Raw genomic sequence first — 20,877 nt, forward strand, 5'->3', positions numbered from 1 at the left:
ATATGTTATTTAAATTCTTCAATATTTAAAATTTTTTTTAATTTTACAACCCTAAAAAACCTGTTTGAACATTGGGTTTTTTTCTCAGTCAAAATAAAATTTAATTTTTGAATTTATGTTAATCAACATTAATTTTTTTAAATTTTATTAATTTTAAATTAATAAATGTAATTTAAATTTGATAAATTAAATGTAAAATGTTATCGACCAACGGTAATAAAATGCCAATTACACACATGTGAGGTTATGTTGTTACGTGTGCGTTTTTTGTGTTTTTTCGGGGTGACATGAAAACGTATGCTGCGTATGACAGTTTTTACGTAAATAATTTGTTTTGCAGCTAGTTAACATTGAAATCGAAGGTCAAAAACATTGAATAAAGGTAAATTTAGACGAATTTTAGTACAAATTATTCCTGCTGTTGCTAAATATGTCAAAAAATATAAAAAACAAATTTTAAACAAAACCTTTGTTCTAGTGCAATTTTATTAACAATATTGTTTGATTTATATATTTACTTTATGCAAGAATAATCTTGTTGAGTGGTTATTTATAACTTTACTCATTATGATTATAATTGTCTGAATTGTTAATTCCATTAGTAGATAAAGGACGATCAGATGATTTTACTGCGTAAAATGAAAACCAGGTGATTGTAAAAGTCAGTTTTCACCAAATATTCATGTTATAGGAGTTTTCCTTTTTTTATTGAATATAAAATTCAAAAAGTAACATTAAAGTTTTGTGATCAATTAAAATTTTTTAGATCAAAATCAAGCCATCAGAAGTTTGAACAAAATATTATTTTATACATATTTCCTATTTTGGTTGTCAAATTTTTATTTAAATATTGTAAAACTTAAAAACTCTTTAATTTCACAGTTCTATAATCTTGAAGTGTTACAATAAGGATTGTTTATTGTAAATTTACAAAATGTAAAGACTCTTTAATTTCAAATATTTTAAATTATTAAAATTGTTTATTAATATTTTTCATTATTTTTAGATTATCAATAATTAAAAACTCGAATTTTAAAGATATTTTAAGGAAAATTCATTAATTTTGATAATTTTTAAGATAAATGTCAAATTTCGAATCTTCAATATTTTAAATTGAAGAAATTTCCAATGTAAATCGTAAAAATGATGAATTCTTCAATTTTAAAGATTTAAAATTCAAAGTTACAATCGAAAGCCTTTCAATATTTCAAAAATTCAAAAATTTGGATGTTTTTAAAAATCAAAAGTCAAGTTTGCAATTCTAAATGTTCCAAATCATATTATACATATTAAATTTATAAAATTTAAAAACTACAATTTTAAAGATTTATAATTCAAAATTCTCGAATTTTGCTTCTTTTGTAGATCAAACGTCAAGTTTATATTTAGAATCATCCAACTTGGAACCACTTCAGAAATAGAGCATCAAAATTACAATATTTTCCATTTTAAAATTGTGAAAATTCTTTAATTTTAAAGATTTAAAAATTAAATTTCTATAATTTTGAAGAATTACAATTGAACTCTTTAATTTTAAAAATGTATAAATAATAATTTAAAAATTTTGATTATTTTGAAAATCAAGTGTAGAGTTTTCAATTCTAAATTTTCTAAATTGAAGAAATTTCAAATGTAAAAAATCCGAATTCTAGAATTTTCAGTTTTAAAACTTGAAACTTGCATAATTTTTAACTTTAAATTTATAAAATTCAAAATCATCCATTTTTGCGATTTGCAATTAAAAAATTTACCATTCTTAAGAGTTAGAATTAAAATCTCAACATAAAGATTAAAAAATTCCCAAATTTTGATAATTTTGAAGATCAAACGTCAAGTTTCAATTCAAAATTACCCAAATTGTAGAAATTATGGAAATTAAGCATCAAAATTAATTTTTTTTCAAACTTATAGCTTGGATAATATCTATTGTGAATTTTCAAAATTAAAAACTCTATTTGTAAAAATGTAAAATAAAATTGTTTAATTGTGATTATTTTGAAGATCAAAACTCAAGTTTCAATTCAAAATGACCCAAATTGGAGAATTACGGAAATTAAGAATCAAAATTATTTTTTTTTAACTTATAGCTTGGATAATATCGATTGTGAATTTTCAAAATTAAAAACTCTAATTGTAAAAATGTAAAATAAAATTGTTTAATTTGGATGATTTTGAAGATCAAAATTCAAGTTTGATTTCGAAATCATCCGAATTAATGAAATATCGAACGTTAATCATCAAAATTACAGGACTGTTGATCGTAAAACTTAAAAATTTGATATTTTTTAATAGAAATTTTTAATACTGGACACTCTTCAATTTTAATTGAATTTATAAAATTAAAAATCTTTAATTTTAAAGATTAACAATTCAAAATTCTCAAATTTTGCTTGTTTTGTAGATCAAAAGTCAAGTTTAAATTTAAAATCATCCAAATTGGAGAAACTTTGGAAATAAAGCATCAAAATTACAATATTTTTCATTTTAAACATTTAAAAATCAAAGTTCTATAATTTTGAAGAGTTACAATTGAAAACTCTTCAATTTTAAAAATGTATAAATAACCATTTAAAAATTTAGCTTATTTTGACAATCAAAAGTCAAGTTTTCAATTCTAAATCTTCTAAATTGAAGAAATATCAAATTTAAAAAATCAGAATTATAGAATTTTTAGTTTTAAAACTTGAAACTCGCATAGTTTTTAACTTTAAATTCAAAAAATTCAAAATCATCAATTTTTACGATTTGTAATTAAAAATTGCACCATTCTTAAGACTTTGAATTAAAATCTCAAAATTAAAGATTAAAAAAAATTTTAATTCGTAAATTTTGCTAATTTTGAAGATCAATAGTCAAGTTTAAATGCAAAATGACCGAAATGGGAGAAATTGCGGAAATTAAGCATCAAAATTTGTAATTTCAAAACTTATAACTTGGATAATATTGATTGGAAAGTTTCAAAATTTAAAATTCTTTAATTGTAAAAATGTAAAAAAAAAATTGTTTAATTTGAATTATTTTGAAGATCAAAAGTCAAGTTTCATTTGAAAATCATCCGAATTGAAGAAATACCAAACGTCAATCATCAATGATTTCGAGGATCAAAAGTCTAATTTTCTATATTTAATCTTCCAAATTGGAGAAGTTTTGAATGTAAATCAACAAAACTACGGCTTTTATAATTTTAAATCTTAAAAATTGCATAATTTTTTATTGTAAATTTCCAAACAAAAATAAATCATCAAAAATAAAGGAATTTCAAATATTAAGAATCAATCAAAATTGCACATTTTTTTAAAACCTAAAACTTGGATAATTTTTACTGTACATTTGCAAAACTAAGAACTCTTTGATTTTAAAGATTTAGAAACAAAAATTCTAAAATCCGTTTACTTTTGAAGATCATAAGTCAAGTTTATAATTTTAAATTTGTTCAAATTCAAGAAATTTCGAATATAAATTATCATAATTACAGAATTTCTAAATCTAAAACTTGCACAATTTTTAATTATTAATTTTAAAATCTTTACTGTTAAAGACCTAAAATTCAAAATGCTACCATTTTTAGGAGTTGGAATTAAAATCTCTTCAATTTTAAAGATTCAAAAATAAAAATCAATCAATTTTGATGATTTCAAAGATGAAAAGTCAAGCTTTTTAGGAACAGTTCAATTTTGAAGATTTGCAAATAAAAATTGTTCACTTTTAACGAGTTGCAAGTTAAAATGCTTGAATTTTGAATATTTGCCATTGAAGACTCGTCAATATTTAATGTATATAATAGAAATAAATGATGCAATTTTAAATGGCTTCTATGGTATGGTTTACATTTTGAAAATTAGAAAATCATTCAATTTTGAAGATTTAATATTAAAATTTATTCAAGTTTATAGATTTGCAATTGAAAATTTGTCAGTTGTGAGCAGTAGCAAATAACAGCGTTGATTTATTTTTTGGAAATTATTACAATTTTCTTTACATATGTAACATATTTTTCTGTATATGAATAAGGAACTGTAGCTGTAATTGGTTCCTTTTTTCAAGAAACTTCCCGAATACTGAATTTCGTTTTAAAATATAATAATTTGATATTTTACCGGAAAACCGGGAAATGACCGGGAATTTTTTGAGACCGGGAAAACCGAGAAATGACAGTGAATTTTTTTTTGACCGGGAATTTTGCAAATTTGTGGAAGAAAAATGTGTCAACGTTCGATTTCAACAGTTTTTAAATAATTAGTTGAATTGTTATGTTTTTCAATTATGCTATTATTTAGCTTACAATGCGTAATTCAAAATTTTTTGCCTTAAAAATGTTCCATTTAAAATTTTTATTTTTAAGCTTACATTTTTAATTTAAATAATTTTGCAATGCTTTCTTAAAGACTTAAACAAATAAAAAATGAAAACCTTTGATGTTGAAAATTTTTGATAAAAAACATTTATATTTAATAAGTAAATAATTTGTTTAATTTATCTGTACTTTAAGTAATAAAAGTTGAACAAAAACGATTTGACAAAACGATTTTAAATCAGTTCAAAATTTAAGAAATTTCAGATTTTAACGTTAAAACTATTTGAATTTTTATTCAAGAGAAGTAAATTGAAACCAAATATTTAAAAGTAAAGAATCTTTAACTGAATTGTTTGACATAAAAAGCCTGGAAACGTTAAATTTTCGAAGAGCCTTTAAACTTTGAATATTACAATTTTAATTGATAAATTTTAAAAATGCTTAAATTGTAAGTGAAAATTTTAAATTTTGATTTGTAATTTACAAATGAACATTTGTAAAAAAAATTTGAGTAATTTTAAGAGATATTTAGGAGTTTTAAGAAAGTTAAAACTTATGCAAATTTTAGAAAGTTTTCTTAAAATCATCTAGAATCTTTTTTCAAAATTTTGTTTAAATCTTTTTTCGAATATTGTCTTAAAATAATTTTTCAAAATGAAAAATTATTTTTAATTTTCCTATGAATTTTAAGAACATTTTTTTATTCTTTTCAAGCCTTTCACAATTCTTGATAAGAATCTAATTTTTTGTTTAAAATCTCCGAAAATCTACATTTTGTTTTATATTAGGCTATAATTTCAAGTTTTTCATTAAGTTTGAATCTTTTCAAAAAATTTTACATATCTCTTAAAATTACTCAAATTTCGCCTACAAATAATAAATGCTCAATATTGTTATTTATACATCCAAATTGTAAAGAAATTTTCTAAAATTTGCAGGATTTTCTGAAAATTGTAGAAAAAATTCAATTAATTTTGACAGATATTTAGAAGTTCTGAAAAAATTTTCAAATAATTTAAAATATAAAACAACTTCGAGATTTCTCAAGATTTTGAAATAAAATTTTGAAGGTTTCCAAGGATGTTTAAACTATTTGAAAAGAAAATAATTTAATTTCTAATTTAAGAAGTGTTCAGTTAAAAAAATTCCAATTTTTCAATACTTAGCTTAAATTCCTTAAAATTATATAATTGTGAAATTTTTAAAGTTCATTTATTGATTTTTTAATTAAGAGCATTAAAAATGATAACGTGGGTTTATATTTTTTTATATTGAAAAATGATAGTACCTTTTATTTTATACGCGTAAACTATTGAGCATTTGAAAACAAAATTTTTTAATTAAAAACTTTTAAATGCTTTCATTTGCAGCTCGGTTTTTATTAAAGTATATTTGGTATCTAGTGAAAATTTTTGGATATATGACAAAAATTATTTTTTCTATTTTTGGAAGAATTTCAAATTTTTGAAAAGTATATAACTTTTTTAATTTTCATCAAAATTAAAAATTTTATTTCGATAATTTGCAAATCTTTTACCCATCTATAAGAAACTTTGACAAAAATGTATAAAATTTCAACAACAAAAATTTCAAAATTTTGAAAATGCACTCAATTTTTCAATTTTGGTTTGAAATATCTGAATAACGAACTTAGCCTTTATTTTGGGGACCTTCAGAAGTGTATCAAATGCGGACTCGTTTGGACAAATTCTTCAAAAGTTAGCGTGGCTACAATATTCAGGTAACCATACATAGACATACAGACAGACAGACACCGATGAAATTTTATGGTTTTTGGATTCTGTGAGTGCCGAAACGTAAAGATCCGTTAAAAACCAGAGATTTTTAATTTTAATTTTCATCCAAATTAAAAATGTCATTTGGATAATTTGCAAGTATTTTTGTCAAGTATCGGAGACATTGACAAAATTTTCTGAAACTTGAAAAAAAATTGTCTAAAATGTTGAAAAAGCTCTAATTTTTTAAATCGTGTGCTAATCGAAAAATTCGGCGAGAATGGTTTGCAATGTATTTGGTATCTACTGAAAATTTTGAATAAAATTTTTGGATTTATGAAAAAAATCATTTTTTCTATTTTTTGAAAATTTTCAAATTTTCGAAAATTATATAACTTTTCCAATTTTAATGAAAATTAAACGTTTTATTTGGATAATTTGCAAGTCTTTGACCCATCTATGAGAAATTTTGACAAACATTTTTATAAGTTAAAACAAAACTTGAAAATTTTGAAAATTCTATAATTTTTTAATTTTGGGTTAATCGAAAAATTCGGGTAGAATAGTTTTGAAATATATTTGGTATTTGGTGAAAATTTTGAATGAAATTTTTGGATCTATAAAAAAAATAAGCTTGTCTATTTTTTGAAAATTTTCAAATTTTTAAAAGTATATAATTTTTCTAATTTTCATCAAAATAAAAAATTTTATTTATATAATTTGCAAGTCTTTTATCCATCTATAAGAAACTTTGAAAACAATTGATAAAATTTCAACAACAAAAATTTCAAAATTTTGAAAATGCTGTCAATTTTTTAATTTTTGTTCGAAATATCTGATTAACGAACTTAGCCTTTATTTTGGGGACCTTCAGAAGTGTATCAAATGCGGATTCGATTGGACAAATCCTTCAAAAGTTAGCGTGGCTACGATTACATTACATTCTCAGGAATCAGAATGTAAAAATAAATTTTTTGAAAAATGACACAAGCTGCGAAATAAATAAATAGACGAAAGAAATTTACCCGCAACAAAGCTACAAATTTGTTATCAATAATTTTTTGATGAGGCGCGTAGTTTTGTTTAAACGTGAAAATTACATGAAAAATAAACAGATTATATTTTTGAGCAAAAAGACACAAGATACCATAAAATGTGTGATAACAAAATTGTTTTGAAATTAGATCTAAAAATTTGCTTTTAACCTTTTTTTTCTCACGAGATACTTAATGAAAATGTGTTCCTTAAGGCCGAAAGAGCTTTAACAGAAGAGAATTCACAATCACTAAATTTTAGTTTTTCTATGGTTTGACTTCTAATTTTAAAAGTCCTATGCAATAAAGAAGCTTTAATCTAGAGAAAGAGGATGAATACATTTGAAGATTATTATTATTATTATTATTATTATTATTATTATTATTATTAATTTCAGTATATACCTTTTGCACACCTAATAACAAAATAATGGGCTGAAGATGAAACTCTTTAAATTAATCGTACACCAGAAGAACTTCAGTGGGGAGGACCTAATTATAAACCCAAAGGATTATCCTGGAATAAAAACTGGTGATGTTGTGGAGATTTACCATCCTGAAGATGAATTCAGTCGATTGTTGCTGCAAGTCACTTCTTTCAAGGAGGACTTGCAAGGCCGAGAAACGATTAGCGTGGAAAATAATGTAGCCACGATGTTCCAGTTGAGAACATTTGCTGATGTTCATATGAACATTGTCAATCCTGATGATGTTGCTCTCGATTCTGTGGAACTAACTTTCAAGGATCAGTACATGGGCAGAAGTGAGATGTGGAGGCTTAAAAATAGTTTGGTAAAATCATTTTCCTATTTTGTACAAAATCAGGGTGGCCACTTGACCGGGAAATCTAGGAATGACAATAAATTTTTTCGCTGCCCGGAACTTTTTAAGATTTGCTTCAAATATTTACAATGGGATTCGATGTTACTTAAAATTTCAAATTGTCTAACTTTCAGGGTGGTGACTTGACCGGGGTAAAACCGGAAAATGCCCAGAAATTTACTTCTATTCGTAGCAAAATTCGAGTTTTCAACATTTTAATAATTTTGTCAATTTTCGAAAGTGAAAATTTAATTATTTGGTTGAAAATTGTTATTTTGCATTTAAAACTTAAACTCGAAAAGTTAACAAATTTTGAAAATCCTAAAATTTCAGACAAATTTTTCGAAAGAGTTCCAGAAATTCTGATCAGAGTTTTGGTAGCTCCCTAAATAGTTCTACAAAAAAGTCTTCTAAAATTTGTCGATCAACATAAAATCCAAAAGCCTACAACACTTTACAGATACTCAAAAAATCTTTAATTCAAAATTTTGATAATTCCAGGCGTCAACATAAAATCCACGAGCCTACAACAACAATTTACATATACCCAAAAATTTGGAATTAAAATTTTTTTAATATCTGTAAAATGATGTAGGTTTTTGGATTTTGAGTTTATTGAAAAATGTTATTAGACTTTTTTGTAGAACTATTTACGATGCTACTAGAACTCTGATCAGAACTCCTGGGACTCTTTCGCAAAATTTATCTGAAATTTTAGGATTTTCAAAATTTTGTAACTTTCGAGTTTTCAAGTTGTTCGAAATTATTTTGCTGTAGAAATCTAGAACTCTTTTAGAACTACAGGAATATTAAAGAAAAAGTTGATTTTTTGAAAAGTGGGGGGCTAGCTCTATTTTTTGAAAAAAAATGTTGGGTCTGATTTTTTGGAACTATTTTCGATAAGTATCAAGAACTCTAGAACTATGCTAAATCTACCCAGAAATAAAAATACAGTTCTTTTTTCAAAAAATGCGGGGGGACGTGAACTTAGCCCCCAATTTTGAAAAATCCATTTTTAGGGTATTTATACGCGGGAACTATTTCTAAACGTTATCAGAAACTGTAGAACTATTCAAAAGGATGTCAGAAATTTAAAAAAAAATCGAAATTTTGAAAGTGAGGGGCCAAGTTCACACGTATAGATTAATCTTTATGGTTGAAAATTCATCTTTTTGGCCTAAAATTGAATTATTTTAGTTGAAGATTTATCATTTTAGTTTAAAATTTAACAGATTTGTTAAAAATTAATTTCTCCGACTGAAAATTTAACTGTTCCATTTTTAGTTCATAATTGATCTTTTTTAGCTCAAAATTCAATAATTTGGGTGAAAATTTGTCTTCTTTATTTGAAAATTCAAATATTTGGTTGAAAATGCACGTCTTTTGTTAAAAATTCATGTACTTTTTATGGTAAAATATTTATCTTTTTTTTAATTAATCTTTTTTGTTAGAAATAAAATTATTTGTTTGAAATTTGAAGTCTTCAATAAAAAATTTTTTTTTGTTTTTTTTTTCGAAGATTCATCGTTATAATTAGAAATACATTTCTTTGATTGAAAAATGAGCTTTTTGATGAGAAACTTGTTTTTGCTTTCGATGTTTTTTCGTTGAAAATTATTTTTTTTTAACTTAGAATTTAACTATTATTCCAGATAAATATTCCATAATTTTTGTTAGAAATTCATCTCTTTGGTTACAAATTTCTTTTTTGTTTAGTTTAAAATCAGTCTTTTTTGTTAGAAATTCATCTTTTTGGTTGAAAGATAAACTTTTTGTCAAGAATTCAATTATTCTAGTTAAAGAATCATTTCAGTTAAAAATTCATGTTTCTGGTTTAAAATTCAACTATTCCAGTTAAATATTTACCTTTTTTTTTTTAAATTCATCACTTTGTTTGAAAACGTAACTATTTTTCTCAAAGTTATTTTTTTTTTTAAGTAATTTGTTTAACTTAAAATTTAGGTTTTGGTTGACAGTTTATCTTTTGCAGTAAAAATGAATTTATTTGTTTGAAAATTCAACTATTTCGGTTAAAGAATCATTTTTTTAGATGAAAAGTCTCATGTTTAGTTTAAAATTAAGTTTTATGACTAAAAACGTTACTTCCATTTTGGGTTGAAAATTATTATTTTTTTAGTTCACAATTCAACTTTTTGGTTAAAAAATTGACTTTTTTAAAAAACTATGTTGTTCAAAATCTGATTTTTTTTGTTTTAAATTAAGTTTTTCAAGTGAAAATTTAAATATTTCACGTTTTGTAAAAAAAACTGATACTTTTTAGCCTAAAATTTAAGTATTTTTTTATTCAAAATTAATTTACTTCGCAATATTTTGCTCTAATGTGTTAAAAGATGTTTAGAATGAACGTGATAAATTAAAATAAATTATTGCGTTTTGCGGCAAATTTGAATATGTTACTTTCAGGTAACCACGAAAATTAAAAAACTTGACCAGGAAAAACCGTGAAATGGCCCAGAATTGAAAATCGTCCGCCGAATCGCCACCCTGACTTTGTTTTCATCATTAGTGCAAAATAAAATACATTTTCTTAAACCAAGAATAAGAAATAAATCTTAAGAGGTTGACAACTTTACTTTTGAGTTTACACCAGGTTTCAAGATTCTAAGGATTTCATAAAGACTTCACACATTTTTCAGGATTTCAATTATTTCACAAATTTCACAGATTTCAAAAGATTTCGTAAAGGTTTTATCAAAATTTCAAAGGCCTGTTATTGGCCATTTCGACTGCAGATCTAATAGGTTTTAAAATAAAATGAAAATATTCCTATGATTTCAAAAGATTTCACAAAAGTTTCAAAAATCACGAAGATTTTAAAACATTTTCCTCTTCTTAAATAAATAAACAATTTAAATTTAAATTAAATAAAAATATTAAACAAAGTTTACAATGATTTCAAAATTTTTAATGATTTTCAATGATTTCAAGAATTTGACAAGATTTCAAAGACTTATTATCATTGGCCATTTCGAAATGTTGGCCTAATCTATTCTTAAATAAAATAAAATACAAAGAATTTGATGATTTTACAAAGATTTCAATTATTTCACAAATAAATCCGAGATTTAAAAGACTTTAAAGATATCAGAAAGATTTAAAAGATTTCAATAGATTTTACAAAGATTTCAAAGGCCTATTATTGACCATATTGCCTCTTGGGCTTATGTCTTTTTAAATACAATTAAATAAAAAGATTTTACAAAGATTCCAATGATTTCAAAGATTTTAGAAATATTGGAATAACAAGGTGGCCGTTTTAATCGAAGAAAAAAATCTCGGTCATTTCAAGGTTTTTTCCCAGTTCGGAAACATTTCTCACGGTCAATGAAATTTAAAAAATCGAACTTTACTCTAGAAATTTCTCCATTTAAAGTAATAAACAATGAACAACAAATTGAAAATACACGTATGAAATGAAAGGTTATAACAATTTTCAATTGAAATTTTTTTATGAAATTCAGATATACTGCACAATTTAGAACTTTTATAAATTATAGATTTCAAAATTTCAGATTAAATTCCAAAAATATAATTCGACGTTAACATTTTCAATACTCTCAATTAAAAAATCAAGCAATGAACTTTAAAAATTTTCAAATGATATTTTTTTAAGTAATTTTAAGCTAGACAAATTAAAAAATGAAAAATAAATTTGTTTAACTTAACAGTTTTTAAGTTAGAAATGAAATTATTTTCATTTAAAATAGTTTAAGGAACCTTCAAAGACATTAAGGTTTTATTTCAAAATATTGAGAAATCTAGAAGTGGATTTATATTTTTCCAAATTTAAAATCATTTTTGAAATTGATTCGAAACGTTTAAATATGTTTTTAAATTAATTATTTTTTCCAACGAATTTTAGAAAATCCTGCAAATTAAAGAAAAAATCCTTAAAATTTGATTTTATAAATAACAATAGAAACACTTATTATTTGTAGAAAAAATTAGAGTAATTTTAAGAGATATTTAGAAGTTTAAAAAATATTAAAATTAAATTTAGAACTTGAAATTATTTCAAGTCATTGACACGAAGTTTGTGACCCGAAAAAATTGGGTTATTCGTACGGAATTTTTGTGCAAATACCCACAGCTGAATTTAAAACATAATACAGATTTTTGCAGATTTCATCCAAAAAATTTAGAAACTTTTTAAGAATTGTGAAAGGCTTCAAAAGAATGAAAACACTTTCTTAAGATTCCTAGGAAGATTGAAAATGATTTTTCATTTTGAAAAATTATTGTAACAGAAAATTTAAAAACATGTTAGAAGTTCTCAACAAAAATGTTGACACACTTCTTTTCAATTACTTGAAGACATTTCAAGTTTTTAATTAATTTTGAATCTTTCCAAAACTACAAAATATATCTTGAAATTACTCAAATTTTGTTTACAAATAATAAGTGTTCATTTGCGTTCATTATACGTCAAAATAGAGCATTTTCACTTAAAAATTAAACATTTTTTAAACACAACAATTAGAATTGTAACGTTAGACGTTGAAAAGATCTTCGAAAATCTACAGATTCAAAGCTTTCTCTGAAAAAAATTTAGTTTCAAAGTATAATAATATATTTATTTACTCAATTTAATATTGAAAAATAATATAAAGGAAGACCTAAATCTTTAATGAAAAATATTTTATTGATGAATCATTAAAGTTGTTATTTAAAAATACAATTATCGGAATGAATGATATTATATTAATCTCAATTCATTATAAGACTTTCGAATGCCACCAGTTACAATCTGGAAATTCTCAAATTTGGAACGGATTTAGAATCGTTTTGTCAAATCAATTATTGTTCAGTTTTTTATACTTTAATTATTTACAAAACTGTTGAAATCAAATTTGGGCAAATTTGTCTTCTTAAAATTCGTAAAATTCCCAGTCAAGAAATAAATTCACTGTCATTTCCCGGCTTTTCCCGGTCTCAGAAAAGTCCCTGTTTTCCCGGTCCAGCGGCCACCCTGAATAACAAAGATTTCTAAAAATTTTACGATGATTTCTTAAGATGATCTCTAAAAAAGATGATTTTTAAAGTAAAAAGATTTTATAATGATTGAAATTATTTCAAAAGATTTCAAGGAATTCGCAAAAATTCTGATCTGAAAATAGTGTTTTAAATTCCCATTGCTTTTCAGGTAAATACGTGTGTATATATAAACAAAAAAATCGAATTTTGTGGTGGTAGCATAAGATGTCAAGTGCATGAAATGTGGTCGCAAGGAGATCGAGTAGCTTGTGGTGTTATCACTGACGACACAAAGGTTTGTCTAATTTATTCTACACCGGTATAATAAATATTTCATTATACCGAAGGGGCCGTACTTAAATTACGCAACGTGTAAGAAACCGTAACAAGATATTTCTAGTTTAGTTCGTAACAAAATATTTTCAGTTTCCAAATATTCAAATTTATTAATTTATTTTTCACAAAAGAATATCTTTTCTACTATAAAAGATGGCTTTTTAATAAAATACTTTAATTTTCAACAAAATAGTTAAATTTTTAACATAATAGTTAAATTTTCAACCTAAAAAGATTAATTCCCAAGCAAAAGTGCCATATCTTATATTTCAATAAAAAAAGATGAAAATTAAACAACAAAAAAAGAATTTTAAAACCAAAAAGACGAATTTTCAACAAATAAAGATTTTTTACTCAAGCAAGAAATTTAAAGTTTATCTAAATTGTTGAACCTTCAAGCCAAAAGACGAATTTTTTCTACAGAAATTCAATTTTTAAACCAAAAATGAAATTTCTAATCAAGAAAAATTATTTGTTTAACAAACAAGGCCATTTTCCAACTAAAAAACATCTTAAAAAAATGGAAAAGTTACATTTTCTTTAAAAAAATTAATTTTGTATGAAAAAAAAGGCTTTTTAACTAATCAGTTAAATTTTCAACCAAAAGCATAAGCCTTCAATCAAAAAAAATTTCAACAATTTAGTTTAACTTTTACCCAAGCAGTTGAGTTTTTAATTAAAAAAGATTAGTTGTTAAAAAAATTGTTAAAATTTCAACCAGAGATGAATTTTTGAATCTTTTAAACAATATAGTTGCATACTCAAACAAAGAATAATAATTTTTGGACAAAAAGTTGCTTTTTCTTAAAAAAAAAAATAAATTTCTACTAAAACAGATGAGTTTTTAAATCAAAAAGATCAATTTAAAAAACTGGTTGAATTGTCTGTTAAAAAATATTTCAGTTGACTTTTCACGATAAGAATATGAATTTTTAAACAAAAAATAAGTTTCTAAGAAAAAATTTAATTTTTCATCCAAAAAGACAAACTTTAAACCAAAAAGGATGACTTTTTAATAAAATTTTGAATTCTCTACCAAATAGTTGCATTTTTGTCCATAAAGGTAAAAAATTGCTTTTAAAAAAGATGAATTTTTATTTAAAAAAAAAATAGTTAAATGTTCATCCAAACAAGATTCCGGTTGATTTTTCTAAGATAAAAAATAGGTTTCTGCAAAAAAAATTAAATTTTCAATCCAAAGATACGAATTTTGTCAACCAGAAAGGATGAATATAATTGAAAATTTAATTTTTTGTAGAAACTTATTTATAGATGTAAATTTTAGGCGAAAAGAGAAATTTCTACGAGATAGTAGGATTTTCAACCAAAAAGTATGACTTTTTAACAAAGTAGTTTAATTTTCAATCAAGTAGTTTGATTTTTATCCAAAAAACAAGAAATTTCTCTTAAAATAGATCAGTTTTTTATTAATTTTTTTGTTTAATACTTGAATTTTCATCCAAAAAGTTTTCAGTTTTATTTTCTATACCAGATATTGAATTTACACAAAAAGTATTTTCTACGAAATAGTTAAATTTTCTACAAAACAGGAGAACGTTCAACCAAAAACTATGTTTTTTAAACAAAAGTGTTCAATTTTTAACCAGAAAGTTGCATTTTTGTCCAAGAAAAATGAAAGTTCTACTAAAACAGGTAACTTTATAAATCAAAATTGAATTTTCATCCAAAAGGATTTCACTTGACTTTTCAACGCAAAAATACAAGTTTTAAACAAAAAGTAAATTTTCTAAGAAATAGTTGAATTTCCACAAAAAAAAACAGAATTTTGAATAAAAAAGTATGATTTTTTAACAAAATACTTTAATTATCAACCAAATAGTTTCATTTTTATCCAAAAGATAAGAAATTTCTCTTAAAACAGATGAATTTTTAATTAAATTTTTTTAAATTGTTGAATTGTCGTCCAGAAAAGGCTTCAGTTTTATTTTCAATACGAAGACATTGAATTTACAAAAAAGAATCATTTTCTACGAAATAGTTAAATTTTCTACAAAACAGAACTTTCAACCAAAAAGTATGACTTTTCAAAAAAAAAGTTTGATTTGTAACCAAACAGTTGCATTTTTACCCAAGAAAAATGAAAATTCTACTAAAACAGGTGGATTTAAAAAAATGTTTAACAATAATAATAAAATATTTCAACGCACAAAAACGAATTTTAAAAATAAGTAAATGTTCTAAGAAATAGTTCAATTTCCAACAAAATAGTTAAACTTTCAACCAAAAAGTATGACTTCTTAACAAAATGGTTGAACTTTTAACCTAGAAGTTGCATTTTTATCCAAGAAAATGATAATTCTACTGAAACAGGTGGATTTTTAAATCAAAGACATATTTTCAACAACAAAAAAATTGAATTTTCTTCAAAAACTATTTGACTTGACTTTTAACGCAAAAAAACGAATTTCAAACAAAAACTAAATTTTCTGAGAAATAGTTAAATTTCCAATAAAACAGTAGAATTTTTAAACAAAAAGTATGATTTTTTAACAAAATACTTTAATTTTCAACCAAATAGTTTAATTTCTATCCAAGAAAAAAGAAATTTCTCTTTAAACGGATGAATTTTGGATTAAAAATTTTTTTAATAGTTGAATTTTCACCCAGGAAAGGCTTCAGTTTTATTTTCAATACCAAGATGATTAAATTTAATTAGAAAATAAATTTTATACCAAATAGTTCAATTTTCAACAAAACAGTAGAACTTTTAACCAAAAAGTATGACTTTTCAACAAAATTTTTAAATTTTTAACCAAAAAGTTGCATTTTTATACAAGAAAATGATAATTCTACTAAAAAAGGTGGATTTTTAAATCAAAAAGACATATTTTTAAACAAAATAATAGAATTTTCATCCAAAAGGATTTTATTTCATTTTTCAACGCAAAAATACGAATTTTAAACAAAAATTAAGATTTTCTAAGAAATAGTTCAATTTCCAAGAAAACAGTGGAATTTTGAATAAAAAAGTATGATTTTTTTGAACAAAATACTTTAATTTTAAACAAAATAGTTTCATTTTTATCCAAGAAAGAAGAAACATCTCTCAAAACAGATAAATTTTGGTTAAAAAATTTTTTTAATAGTTGAATTTTCACCCTGAAAAGGCTTCAGTTTTATTTTCAATATCAAGATGCTGAATTTACACAAAAAGTAAATTTTCTACGAAATATTTAAATTTTATACAGAACAGTAGAACGTTCAACCAAAAAGAATGACTTAAAAAAATGAGTTACATTTTTAAACAAACAGTTGCATTTTTGTGCAAGTAGAATTAAAATTCTACTAAAACAGGTGGACTTTTAAATCAAAAAGACATATTCGCAACAAAATATTTTTAGTTTCCAAATTTTCAAATTTATTTATTTATTTTTAACAAAAGAATATCTTTTCTACTATAAAAGATGGCTTTTTAATAAAATACTTTAATTTTCAACAAAATAGTTAAATTTTTAACATAATAGTTGAATTTTCAACCTACAAAGATCAATTCCCAAAAAAAAGTGCCATATCTTATATTACTAATACTAATACTAAAACAGATGGATTTTTAAATCAAAAAGACATATTTTCAAACAAAATAATTGAAGTATGATTTTTTAACAAAATACTCTAATTTTCAAATAAATTTTTGAACAAAAAGTAAGTTTTCTAAGAAATAGTTGAATTTTCAACAAAACAGTTGCATTTTTATTCAAGAAAGATGTAATATTTCCACTGAAAAATATGAACCTTTAAATCACAAATAAATATTTTCAGAAAAAAGTAATTTTTATCCAAAAAAGATTTCAGTCGACTTATCAGCAACAAAATATGAATTTTAAACAAAAGCTTACTCTTCTACGAATGGAGTTGAATTTTTAACTGAAACAAAAACGAATTTTTAAGTATTAGGTAATTTAAGTACGGTCCCTAATATTTATAAGTACTATCCATATAAAAAGTAAAAATTCTTCAATAATAGGTCGTCTTTCGTTCCTCGACAAGTATGGTCTACCTGTTTATTCAGATGAGCTCCGAGATGTGGGATTTCGACATTCACGGGGACCTTTATTTCGAAAAAGCAGTGAACGGTTTTCTGGCTGATTTGTTTCAAAAGTGGAAGAAAAACGGCAGCAATCACGAAGTGACCATAGTTTTATTCTCAAGGACTTTTTATAACGCGAGTAGTCTCGAGGAGTTTCCTAACCACATGCGAGAGTGTCTGCAGCATGATTACAGAGGCAGATTCTACGAAGATTTTTATAGAGTGGCTGTGCAAAACGAAAGATACGAAGACTGGAGCAATGTGTTGGTACAGTTGCGGAAACTGTTCACTGATTATCAAAAGATTGTCTTGGAATATCATCAAAGATCGGGAATTACTGTACCAACGGCAACGAATTCGACTGCGGCTCAGGGAAATTTTCTGGAAGTACTCAACATGTCCCTAAATGGTAATTTTGCCAATATTTTGAAAATAATGATAATGAAAATGGAGAGGGAATCCCGGAAATAAAAGAGTTTTTTGGTACCGTAATTACATTACTTAACAGCTAAAGAAAAAGTTAAATTCAAGAAAAAAAAACGACTTTTCAACAAAATACATGAATTTTTAAACAAATAGTTGAAATTTTTAATAAGAAAGATACATTTTTTTGACTAATAATGAAATTTTAAAATTAAAATGATTAATTTTTATGTTGAGTAGTTCAATATTCAGTTCCAAGCTTAGTTCTAAAAAAAAAACAAATTTTCAACAGAGTAGTTCATTTTTGAAAAAGATGAATCTTGAAGTAATAAATGAATTTTTAACAAAGTAGTTTAACATTCAACCGAGCAGTAGAATTTTCAAATGAAAAAAAAAAATTTCCACCAAAGAGAGTAATTTTCAAGTGAAATAATGAATCTTGATCAAAAACATGAATTGTTAAAAAAAAGGGTGCTCAATTATCAACCAAAAAATGGTGGATTCTCAATAAAAAAATCTAATGGTTCAAATTTCAATCGAAAAAGATTTGCATTTTGTATAAAAAAACAGTTAAATTAAAAAAAAAAACGACTTTTCAACAAAATACATGAACTTTTAAACAAATAATTGAAATTTTAAATGAGAAAGATACATTTTTTATTAGTAATGAAATTTTAAAATTAAAATGATTAATTTTTAAGTGGCATAGTTAAATATTCAGTTCAAAAGTTAGTTCTAAAAAAACCAAAAAAAAAAACCAAAAAACAAATGGTCAACCAAATAGTTATTTTTTTAACAAAGAGATGACTCTTCAAAAAATTTCGACCGAAGAGAGTAATTTTCAAGTGAAATTATGATTCTTTATCAAAAACATGAAATTTAAAAAAGGGTGCTCAAATATCAACAAAAAAAATGGTGGATTCTCAATAAAAAAATTTCGTGGTTCATATTTCAACAGAAAAAGATTTTCATTTTATATAAGAAACAGTTAAATTCCAGAAAAAAACGACTTTTCAGAGAAATACATGAATCTTGAAACAAATAATTGAAATTTTAATAAGAAAGATACATTTTTTTACTAATAATGAAATTTTAAAATTAAAATGATTAATTTTTAAGTGGAGTAGTTAAATATTCAGTTACAAAATTAGTACTAAAAAAACAAATTTTCAACAAAATAGTTTTTTTTTTAACAAAAAGATAAATCTTCAATTCATAAATAAAATTTCAACAAAGTAGTACAACTTTCAACCAAGCAGTGGAATTTTCAAATTAAAAAAAATACGTTTACAACCAAAAAGAGTAATTTTCAAGTGAAATAATGAATCTTGATCAAAAACATGAATTGTTAAAAAAAGGGTGCTCAATTATCAACCAAAAAATGGTGGATTCTCAATAAAAAAATCTAATGGTTCATATTTCAATCGAAAAAGATTTGCATTTTATATAAAAAAAAACAGTTAAATTAAAAAAAAAAAAACGACTTCAACAAAATACATGAACTTTTAAACAAAAAATTGAAATTTTAAATGAGAAAGATACATTTTTTATTAGTAATGAAATTTTAAAATTAAAATGATTAATTTTTAAGTGGCATAGTTAAATATTCAGTTCAAAAGTTAGTTCTAAAAAAACCAAAAAAAAAAACAAAAAACAAATGGTCAACCAAATAGTTAATTTTTTAACAAAGAGATGACTCTTCAAAAAATTTCGACCGAAGAGAGTAATTTTCAAGTGAAATTATGATTCTTTATCAAAAACATGAATTATTTAAAAAAGGGTGCTCATATATCAACAAAAAAAATGGTGGATTCTCAATAAAAAAATTTAGTGGTTCATATTTCAACAGAAAAAGATTTTCATTTTATATAAGAAACAGTTAAATTCCAGAAAAAACGACTTTTCAGAGAAATACATGAATCTTGAAACAAATAATTGAAATTTTAATAAGAAAGATACATTTTTTTACTAATAACGAAATTTTAAAATTAAAATGATTAATTTTTAAGTGGAGTAGTTAAATATTCAGTTACAAAATTAGTACTAAAAAAACAAATTTTCAACAAAATAGTTTTTTTTTAACAAAAAGATAAATCTTCAATTAATAAATAAAATTTCAACAAAGTAGTACAATTTTCAACCAAGCAGTGGAATTTTCAAATTAAAAAAAATACGTTTACAACCAAAAAGAGTAATTTTCAAGTGAAATGATGAATCTACGTCAAAATCATGAATTTTCAACAAAGCAGATTAATTTTGAACCAATTAGTTGAATTGTCAACCAGAAAATGTGAAATTCTCAACGAAAAATGTAATAGTTAATATTCCAGCCAACAAAATATTTTAATTTTGTCTAAAAAATAGTGGAATTCAACCAAAAAGATGAATTTTCCACCACTTAGATGAAATGTTTACAAAAATATTTTTATTTATAATTAAAAACTGTAGAATTCGACTAGAAAATATCAAATTTCAACCTAATAGTTGAATGAGCGACCAGAAAGGATTAATTTTCAACAAAACAGCTGCTTTTTAACAAAACAAAAAATATGATATTTCCACGACAACAGATAATTTTTAGAAACAAAAAAATGAATGTAAAAAACGTTAAATTTTTTACAAAACAATATTTCCAGTTTAAAAAAAATGTAAACCAAGTTGTGTAATTTTCAATTTAAATTTTCAGTAAAAAAAATGAACTTTAAACTAAAAAAAAACATTTTCAAGAAAATGGATTATTTTCAACCAAAGCGATGAATTTTCAAGTGAAACTATCATTCTAAACTAAAATCATAAATTTTTAACCGAAATTTTACCAAAAAAGATTTTGATTTAAGATCAAAAAGTTAAAATCAATGAAAAAACGACTTTGCAAAAAAAAAAAAATATGAATTTTCAACAAAATAGTTCATTTTTACCCAAAGAGATGACTTTAATTAATAAATGATTTTTTTAGAAAGTAGTTCAACCAATTAGTAAAATTTTAAACCGAAAGATTAGTTTTATATGAATTTTCAACTAAACAGTAGAATTGTTAAATGAAAACATAAATTTTTAAGCAAAAATGGAATAGACAAATCTTAAACAAATTATTAAACAAATCAGCTTAAAAAAAAGAATTTTCAAACGAAATAGTCATATTTACAATCAAAGGCATAAACTTTCAAGTAAAATTATAAATCTTCAACC

The 20,877-nt window shown here is 23.5% G+C and overlaps 1 protein-coding gene across 1 annotated transcript in view; it reads left to right on the forward strand.

Moving 5' to 3' along the window:
* The first annotated feature begins 273 nt into the window (after window positions 1–273).
* The window catches only part of LOC117175345 (GATOR complex protein Iml1), a 147,632-nt gene continuing 127,028 nt past the window's right edge, over window positions 274–20,877 (forward strand). The window contains exons 1-4 of the mRNA XM_033365052.1: window positions 274–382; window positions 7,463–7,856; window positions 13,051–13,176; window positions 17,203–17,674. Of these exons, the coding sequence (XP_033220943.1) occupies window positions 7,506–7,856; window positions 13,051–13,176; window positions 17,203–17,674 (949 nt within the window). The 5' untranslated portion in view covers window positions 274–382; window positions 7,463–7,505. The remainder of the gene's footprint in view (window positions 383–7,462; window positions 7,857–13,050; window positions 13,177–17,202; window positions 17,675–20,877) is intronic.

Source organism: Belonocnema kinseyi, chromosome 6 (assembly GCF_010883055.1).
Source record: "Belonocnema kinseyi isolate 2016_QV_RU_SX_M_011 chromosome 6, B_treatae_v1, whole genome shotgun sequence".
Classification (NCBI taxonomy): Eukaryota; Metazoa; Arthropoda; class Insecta; order Hymenoptera; family Cynipidae; genus Belonocnema; species Belonocnema kinseyi.